Below are 9,713 nucleotides of genomic sequence, written 5' to 3' on the forward strand. Positions count from 1 at the left end.
TATCTAGCCATTTATCTTGGGTGAGTTTATTTATTTATTTATTTTTCATATTTATATCCCGCCCTCCCCAATGGGTTCTGTTTTACACACTTTCCCCCAGTATTTCTGATATGGTAGCACTGTGTTCTCTTGAAAGGACGTTAAGATGGCATATATTTTGGATATTACCCCTTTCTCACTTTCATCTGCAGCTCTTATCTATGCTTCAAAAGGAGTTATGGTTTTTCGCAGAACATCCCTTAAGTTTTATTTCTGAGCATAGGTGGTACGATTGCCTGGAGGTAGCATCCTTCTGGGATAAAATAATAGGAGAAATAACGATCATAACCAAAATCAAGATAGACAAATCTCTGGAAGCTCTGCTTTTAAATCGCAGAGAGGAAAATGCTCTAATACACAAAGGAAAAGAATCTCTCTATTACTATTTGCAGCCAAAACCACACTAGCAGCCACATGGAAATCCACGAGTAGGCTAAAAGGAGTACATACTCGCCTTCAGTCAGTTTTGGGAATCGTGGTGGCGGAAGGTGCCGTCAAGTGGCCAGCCGACTTGCGATTGCAACCAATGCTCCCTCTAAGCTGTGGCGTCTTGTGAGCAAAAATCCTACTTTGTGAGCTTCTGGCATTAAAGTTGTGAGCAAGCGATTTGGCAACTGCGTAAATTAGTGTGCTCTGGAGCCATCTTTCCTGGGATGAGACAAAAATGTGTGAGCCGGAGGCTAAAAACTGTGAGTTAGCTCACACTCACTCAGCTTAGAGGGAACGCTGCTTGCAGCCCCTTGTGGAGCTTTCAAGGCAAGAGACAAACGGAAAGCGGTTGGCCGTTGCCTGCCCCTGCGTAGCGACCCTGGGCTTCCTTGATGATCTCCCATGAAGTTCTCTGCTTAGCTTCCAGGCTCTGGCAAGATTGGTCAGGGCTGTGGAAATAGTGGTTCAATTGCAGTGGTGTTCCATGGGGAGGAGGAGGAGGAGATTGGATTTATAGCCCGCCCTTCACTACCCAAAGGAGTCTCAGACCGGCTTACAAACTCCTTTCCCTTCCCCTCCACACAACAGACACCCTGTGGGGCCGAGAGAGCTCTGACAGAAACGGCTCCTTTTTTCAAGGACAGCTCTGACAGAACTACGGCTTGCCCAAGGTCATCCAGCAGCTGCATGTGGAGGAGTGGGGACTCAAACCCGGTTCTCCCAGACTAGAGTCCGCGCACTTAACCACGGCACCAAACTGGCTCTCTGGACAGTTGAGGGGAATTGTGTAGTGCACAAGAAGGTAGGAGGGGAGAGGAGGAGGTAGAAGGAAGCAGCTGCCGTGTTGGCGTAACCCTTCTAGGGGAAACCCTGCCCTGGCTGTCAGATCTCGGAAGCCAAGCAGGGCTGGCCCGAGTTAGGACTCGGGTAGGAGACCACCAAAGAAGCCCAGGGTTGCTACGCAGAGGCAGGGAAGGGCAAATCGCCTCTACTCCTCCCTTGCCTTGGAAACCCTATTTTGGCCGTGGCTTGACGGCACTTTCCACCACCAAAGAAAACTGCCTGTCCAATCACTCTCTTCTCCACAACTGTTAAAACAGCAGGACCCCCTCCCCCCTTTGAATCTGTCTGTCCCAGAAAAGGAAAAAATGGACAAGTACAATGGGGAAAAAAATTCAGCCCATGTTGTAGATTGGGGTTAAAAGTCTGGTAAGGTCCTGGTCACGGAGCTGCGGTGGCTCAAGTGGTTAAGACACTGAACTGCAGGCTATGGAAAGTCAGTAGTTCAGCAGTTCGAGACCCGGGTTGCCACATGACGGAGTGAGCTCCCGTCTCTAGTTCCAGCTCCTGCCAACCTAGCAGTTCGAAAGCAAGAAATTGCAAGTTGATAAATAGGTACCACTTCGGTGGGAAGGTCACAGCATTCTGTGCGCCTTGGTGTTTAGTCATGCTGGCCACATGACCACGGAAACATCTTCGGACAGCGCTGGCTCTTCGGCTTGGAAACGGAGAGGAGCACCGCAACCCTAGAGTCGGACTCGACTGGCTTTCGAACAAGGGAACCTTTACCTTTTTAAGGTACTGGTCAGCTATAAGACTGTATAGCAGGAGGCAGTTACTACATTATCTGTGAAATTGTTTATCCAGTTATTTATATCCTCCTTAAGCAGCTTACCACCTCCCTCTGTCCGCCTCCATTTAATCACAACAACCCTGTGAGGTAGGATGAGGCGGAGTGACTGGCCAAGGGTCACCCAGCAGGCTTCTGGGGCAGGGTGGGGGATCTGAACTTGGGTCTCCCAGATCAACTGTGTGATTCATCAGTCAGCTGTCGATTATTTTGACTGTGCGGCCCTTTTCCTGCAGATAACACCAAAAATCGCTAGGCAAATTGCCCGGCTGCCACAATGGAGGTGTTCTGTTTCATAACACTCTTCGCGGCCTCTAGTGCCATCTAGTGGAGGATTGTCTTCGGTTGCCAGGTCCTCCAAAGACTGGCAGAATGAGTTATTGAAGGGCTGTTTTGCCCGTTAAATAGCAGCAGGTTTGCCTCAGAATGTACAGTTGACAGAAAGCTGGGGCCTCTGTTACACTCCTGCAGAGTTTACTAGGCTCGTCCATTCATCTGTTACTTTTTTATTTAAGTCAGGTCAGTGCCTTAACTGTACACAGTTAACTTCTAGTCGGACAGTATTCAGGCTGCCTTTCCTGCCAGCTTCATAGACAGGTTACAAAAGCCGTTTTGTGGAGATGAGTTTCTTCCACCTGCTTCCCAGAGATAGAATTTCTCCAGGCCCTGTGTACACCAAAGCTTATTTCACATTTTCCCCTGTGGAAAAACAGGACATGAAGTTTTAACGTTAGGATACAACTAATTAGAACTAATAGAGCAGGTTCTCATATTCTTTCTTCCTTGGTCCTTTTTATTAGGGTATATTATCCGATATATCCCAAATGACCCGCCTCAACGGCTTCGACCCCGTCGTCCTCGTCTTGCTGGTCGGAGGGGTGATGTTCATTCTTGGATTTGCTGGCTGCATCGGAGCCTTACGGGAGAATATCTGCCTTCTGAGATTTGTAAGTTGCCGGACAGGGACTGCGTTTAGCATCGTGCCGCTTTTAGCTGACGTAGACGGGACCATGTCGCGGCTGAAGAAATGCAAAACGATAAGTTAAACACTATAAAGGTCCCTGTCACTATAGGGGATTTATTCATTGGGCATCCGTTTTAGATCTGGACGCCCTTGTTTCATGTAAAACTGGCTCAGAGCATCTCAAGCAGCGCCGGATTACTCAGGAACTTAATCAATGCAAGCCGTAATTGATTAATCGGTGAGGGCTGGTTTTACTTTGTGAATGTCAGAACCCACAGCTAACAACGAAGTACACGCATTCAGGAATGGTTATACTTTTATTGCAAAGCTATAGATGCAGTAACACAGGCACTGTTAAGAATGGCGGCACCCAATAGAGCCTAATATAGGGTATATTCGTGTGCACCCCCCCCCCCATGGCATGGGCCAATTAGATACCCTCCCGTGCGTGGGACAAGTTAGGAAACCGTTAAGTGGTTAAAGCTGGGAACCAGGAGTCTCTCACGGTACATAGGAGACTTCCAGACAACACAACCCCCTCCTGCACATCTGTAGAGATAAGCGTTTCAGCAAAGGCAGAACAGCAGGGATAGGAATGCAATAGCCATTAACAAGACACAGAATGAACTCCCCAACCCCCATGGCAGCAAAGCTGACATTGGGGCTGTGAGACGAAGAAACGTTTTCTGCTTTTTGAGGGTTTGGGTTGGGTTTTTTTTGCTTCAGCTAACATTGTAGGAAAATGATGATAATGCTTAGGTGGTGGAATAAGAATTCTTAAATATTGTAATGTTTGGAATCTCCCTTCATAATCTCTGCAAGGTACTTGTGTTCACATTTTGTTCAAGTGAAAATGCGAGGTTACATAAAAAATAGGGGTCATATAAATTTCCTTTCAAAAAGCACAAAAGAATAAGTAGCTGTTCACTCTTCGGTAATAAGACACCCAAGGCGATGTACAGTAAGAATCAAGAGTCAGTTAAATGAACCGATCAGTTAAGTGGTTAAGATGGCAGATGGTTGATCAACTTAAAAAATCCATAATTGGACAGCCCTAATGAAATATTACACTGAAGTACCTCTAAGCCGTAGAATCAAGTATCAGCTGCTTCATGGATTCATGTTCTCCAGAACTTCGAGAAACACGGCAGGCCTTTTGAAGATCCAACTGATGCAGCAGAGGTTAAATAGAATGTATAGGACTAGTCAACGGGTCGTATATGAAAAGCCATCTTCTAAGATGACTATAGGAATGGTGACCAAAAAGGTCTTGGTGATAGCGAAGGCAGACAAGTTAATGGCAATGATTTCATCTGTGGTACTTCCGTTGGAGTGATATCAGTATCAATAAACATTTTCATGGTGTTGAAGAGCATTTGTTTTAACTCTGATTAAGGTTATTATTGGTTCCATATTTAAAATGTTTCCGGGCTGTTGTGTGTGTCTGTATTTACTATCCCTTGGTCTGTCTAATGGATGTGGCGGATATATCTTTTGAAATTCAAAACAAAAAAAAATTAATAATGGCATAAGAACATAAGAGATGCCAATGTTGGATCAGGCCAAAGGCCCATCCAGTCCAACACTCTGTATCGCACAGTGGCCAGAAATACCAGTGCCATCAGGAGGTCCACCAATGGGGCCAGGACATTAGAAGCCCTCCCACTGTTGACTCCCTCAAACGCCAAGATGACAGAGCATCACTTGCCCCAGAGTCCCTATCTATACCTTGTGGCTAATAGCCACTGATGGACCTCTGCTCCATATGCTTATCTAATTCCCTTTTGAAGCCGTCCATGCTTGTAGCCGCCACCACTTCCTGTGGCAGTGAATTCCATGTGTTAATCACTCTTTGGGTGAAGAAGTACTTCCTTTTATCCGTTCTAACCCGACCGCTCAGCAATTTCATGGAGTGCCCACGGGTTCTTGTATTGTGAGAAAGGGAGAAAAGTACCTCTTTCTCTACCTGCTCTTTCCCATGCATAATCTTATAAACCTCAATCATGTCACCCCTCAGTCGTCGTTTCTCCAAGCTAAAGAGCCCTAAGAGCCCAAGTTCACAGTCAGTTAGTAGACATTTCCAAGAGTTTCCAAGAAATTCCATTTTGTCCCTAAGATAGTTTCAGCCCTGTTGGTCTGCAGTTGAAGACCAACTGATTCACATTCCAGACCACCTTGGAAAGCACCAAGACTTCCTTAGTATCATCTTTTGAGAGTCAAAGCGTCTTTCCTCAGATGAGATATTTGACGAAGGGTACTTTGGCTCTTGAACTCTTGCTGGTCTTTAAGGCGCTACTGGGACTCGGAATCTCAGTTTCCCCCTGAATCAAAGTAAGTGAGTTATAGGCTTGCCAAGTCCTCCCGGGGGGGCGGGGAAACCCCCGCCCCAGAGGCCCGTTCCCCGCCGGCGGCGGATCGGACCCCAGGGGGAACCCCACCCCCACGTGCACGTCATCAGGAAGTGACGTGATGACGCCGGGCACGCTGGGGGCGGGGCTACGACCACCGGAGGGAAAACTCTATGGTTTTCCCTCCGATGGTTGTGGCCCCGCCCCCAGCGTGACTGGTGTCATCACGTCACTTCCGGGTGACATGCGTGCGGCGTGCTCCAGTTGCCACCCGGGAGTCCCCCGCTGCGGCTGAGAAACAACTTGGCAACCCTAGTGAGTTACCAGAAAACTTTTTTTTTTAAAGCTTTGATTTTTTCAAACTCCTGTATTCTGGATGAGCCAGTGCTCTTTGACTAGCTTCCTTGTTTGGCCAAGTGCTGTGTCTCAGCGAGCAGGCCACGGCCCTACAGTACTACGCTGGATATGGCCTTTCCTCATCGGACCATGTATAGATATCTGTACATCGCCGCCATCTGTATATATTAGCACCTTATGTCATTGTTTTTTAACTGTGCATTTTCACTGTATTTATTGGTTTTATTGTGTTTTAACTGTGTCAGTCGCCTTGAGCCAGTGCTGCACCAGCAAGGTGGGATACATATTGAAAGTAGTAATAATAGTAGTAGTAATAATAATAATAATAATAATCCATAGTTTGCAACAACCAGTCAAAATCCCAGTTCTGTGGGATTCCTTTGTGCCTCTTTTAAGTTCATCCTTGCGTGGGCCGGATTCAGCTTGGCAAAGGCTCTGAATGCAGAGTCATTTTTTGACTACTGTGATTTCCAACCAAGACTTTTCTCATTTGGCTCTTTCGCCTTCCAAAGAAGAACCTCAGCACAATGCAGAGGATTTCGAGGCATATTCTTGGGTATGCATGAGGCAATAACCGCGAGAACCATTTGTGCTCCCGTGTTGTCTTGTGAGAACTCCTTATCTGTCCCCGAATTGCCTTCGGCTTGCGCCTTTTGCTCATTAGGTGGTATGACCAGCAGTCTTGGGAGGAAACTTTCAGAGGGCGGCCATGTTGGTCTGCAGTAGCAGAACTAAATTGGAGTCTGGTAGCGCCTTAAAGGCGTACAAGACTTTGGGGGTATGAACTTTTGAGATTCAAAAGAGCTTTGGCACTTGAAAGCTTATGCCCTCCGCAGACCTTGTTGGTCTCTAAGGTAATCTTGTTGGTCCATAAAGTCAAAGAGGTTTGACTCTCAAAAGCTGATGGCCCCCAGATCTCGTTGGCCTCTTAAGGTGCTCCTGGACCCAAATCTAGCCACTTACTGTAGTTGCAGATCTTCTCATTCAAGAATTTCCGATAACCTCCCGAGGGTCTCCAGGGTTTCTTGGAGTGCAGTTGAAAAACGACTGGCTTGCCTGTGTCTCAAATCCGAGTTCCTTCCTCGTATTAAAAATTTTGTTGTTCCTCCTGTGCCTTTTGTCTTGCAGTTCTGCGGCACGATTGTGCTGATTTTTATCCTGGAGTTAGTCGTGGCCGTGCTGGCCTTCTTGTTCCAGGACTGGGTGAGGGACCAGGTCGAGACCTTCTTCAAGAACAACATCAAGTCGTACCGAGATGACATCGACCTGCAGAACCTCATAGATTCTTTGCAGAAAATAGTATGCCATTTTTGATCAGTCTTGTTTCGGTCTTTTTCATTTTGAGGCCAGTGGGCAAAAGGCCCAACTGTTTTGTTAACTAAGTGGCATAGCGGGGTGGGAGCTTCGGAAGGGATAATATAATATTAGCAGTACAAGTTTAAGCCACGAAGAAAAGAGGAGTATCCAAGGAAGGGCACAGAAAGTTTCTCTTACTACAGCCTAGTAAACTGATCTCCTGCACACTAGAAAGCAGCGGCTCCGTCTGCGCTGCTCAACACGTTCTGTGAAGCCTTTGGGTCTGACGGAATTGGGTGGAATGAAAGTCCCACATCTGGGCGAGCTGTGCCGAGCCTTGAGCATCACAGAAGCCCTGTCACCCAACATGGCTACAGTGCAGGTTCAAATCCTAGTGCAAACTGTTTCCAGGAAGAGGTGGACTTGGTACCTAGTTAACTGCTGAGTTTTAAGGGCCCAGTGTACGATAGCAGTTAGATGAGACCAGTGCAGAACCACTGCTGACTGAGTGACCTTGTGAGGACCCCGCCCCCTCCTCCAGGTGAGACCCTCCCCAGATAGTAGGGTCCAGTGTTCCCTCTAAGCTGAGTTAGTGTGAGCTAGCTCACAGTTTTTTTAGCCTCTGGCTCACACATTTTTGTCTCAGCATAGGAAGGAGGGCTCCAGAGCAAGCTAATTGATGCAGCAGCCAAATCGCTCGCTCACAACTTTAATGCCAGTAGCTCACAAAGTAGAATTTTTGCTCACAAGACTCCACAGCTTAGAGGGAGCATTGGTAGGGTCCCCCTTTTATTTTGGACTTAGTTGTTATTTTGGACTTAGTTGTTATTTTGGACTTAGTTGTTTTAATGGGCACCCCCTTTTAGAAGTGCTAGGGGATCTGAAACTTGGGAAGTCTCGTAAAGGCACGTGGGTTCCGCCATGACATTGGGAAGTCCCAGGAATGAAGGGAAGGGTGTGCGGGAATTAAAGTGCTCCACGGCATATCCTGGTCAGGAACAACAACAAAAAACCCTTTCAATGCAAAGGACATCACCCAGTATCCTGACACACATCAGAAGTGTCTGCCCAGCTTCAAGGCACGCATTATACAATCATATACCTTGCTTCAAGGGAGACTTCATCAAGGCAACGTGAACCATTTCCAGCTGTCGCCAGTTGGGCAACCCTTAAGTATCACCGATCCAATCCGGCCCTTGATAAAGGCAATTTCACGTCTGATCCACCCAGGATGATGCATCAGAAGGACATTTAAACCCATCATTCACACCCAGTCCTTTTCCAATATGCCAACGATGATTGCCCTACCTTGGAATGTCAGGTGTTTCCCAACTAATATGCCTGCCAGATTTTGACAGCAGTTACCTTCAAACTGCCCCATCAAATTCAAGCCTCATCTCTTGGACCAGCTGTGTTCCTGGGAAAGTGGGTTCCCGTGTCTAGCTACGGGACCCTTTCCAATAAAAAGTCCACCCCAAGTCTGCCAATGTTCCCTCGAAGTTGTGGAGTCTTGTGAACAAAAATTCTACTTTGTGAGCGACTGGCATTAAAGCTGTGAGCCAGGGATTTGGGTACTGCATGAATTGGTTTGCTCGGGAGCCCCTCCTTCCTGAGCTCAGACAAAAATCTGTGAGCTGGAGGCTAAAAAACAGTGAGCTAGCTCACGCTAACTCAGCTTAGAGGGAACACTGGTCTGGACTGTGTGCCAGATTCTCCCACTACCTGGATATCCCTGCAACTGCTTTGCAGGTTCCCCTTTTTCTTCTTGCTCTGCTCTCGGACCTCAACTTCGTCTTCTCTGGACGTCTCCAGACCTCAAGCCCTGGACTGAAGGTTGCTTGCCCCTTCCCTAAAACTCCCCCATTTCCTCTCTTCTCACTTCTGCAAGGACTTCCTCTTTTTTCAAGTGTGTCTGTTCACACTCTTATGGGATCAGTTCTCAGTTCTTTAGGTTCTCTCGATTCTTTTACGTAGTATACAGTAAAGTCCTTTCTTTGTGTTTACAATCACTCCCTCTCTCTGGCTCTTCCTAATTTTATTTTGGGGTACTCCTAACCAATGCTCCCTCTAAGCTGTGGAGTCTTGTGAGCAACAGTTCTACTTTGTGAGCTACCGGCATTAAAGTTGTGAGCGAGCCATTTGGCTGCTGCATGAATTAGCTTGCTCTGGAGCCATCCTTCCTGAACTAAGACAAAAATGTGTGAGCCGGAGGCTAAAAAACTGTGAGCTAGCTCACACTAACTCAGCTTAGAGGGAACACTGCTCCTAACGAGATCCACCTTGGTATACAGAAGCTCCAAGGTCTTGAATTAATCCTTTCTGGAACCCTTTTAAAAGCTAATTCCCTCTTCACTGGGCTCAGTTTGGGTAACAGCCTTATATGCAGAACCATAGGATTGTGGTTTTTAAATGATATGTTAGCACTTTTGAATGCATACTTAAATTATGTGTGATATTTTGTCCATTAACACTACGTGCGTAGCTATATTTTAGTTTCTTTTTCTTTGCCTCAACCTTTCTGGTTACCTTTCTCATGTAGGGTTGTGTTTTTGGCACAGTGGTTAAGTGCACAGACTCTTAAGTGCGCGGTCTCTTATCTGGGAGAACTGGGATTGATTCCCCACTCCTCCACTTGCACCTGCTGGATAAC

The 9,713-nt window shown here is 46.9% G+C and overlaps 1 protein-coding gene across 1 annotated transcript in view; it reads left to right on the forward strand.

Annotated features, from left to right (window-relative positions):
* The window catches only part of TSPAN14 (tetraspanin 14), a 34,571-nt gene that overhangs the window by 18,952 nt on the left and 5,906 nt on the right, over positions 1 to 9,713 (forward strand). The window contains exons 6-7 of the mRNA XM_015417449.1: positions 2,899 to 3,045; positions 6,896 to 7,066. Of these exons, the coding sequence (XP_015272935.1) occupies positions 2,899 to 3,045; positions 6,896 to 7,066 (318 nt within the window). The remainder of the gene's footprint in view (positions 1 to 2,898; positions 3,046 to 6,895; positions 7,067 to 9,713) is intronic.

Source organism: Gekko japonicus, unplaced genomic scaffold (genome assembly GCF_001447785.1).
Source record: "Gekko japonicus isolate JY-2015 unplaced genomic scaffold, Gekko_japonicus_V1.1 scaffold2974, whole genome shotgun sequence".
Classification (NCBI taxonomy): domain Eukaryota; kingdom Metazoa; phylum Chordata; class Lepidosauria; order Squamata; family Gekkonidae; genus Gekko; species Gekko japonicus.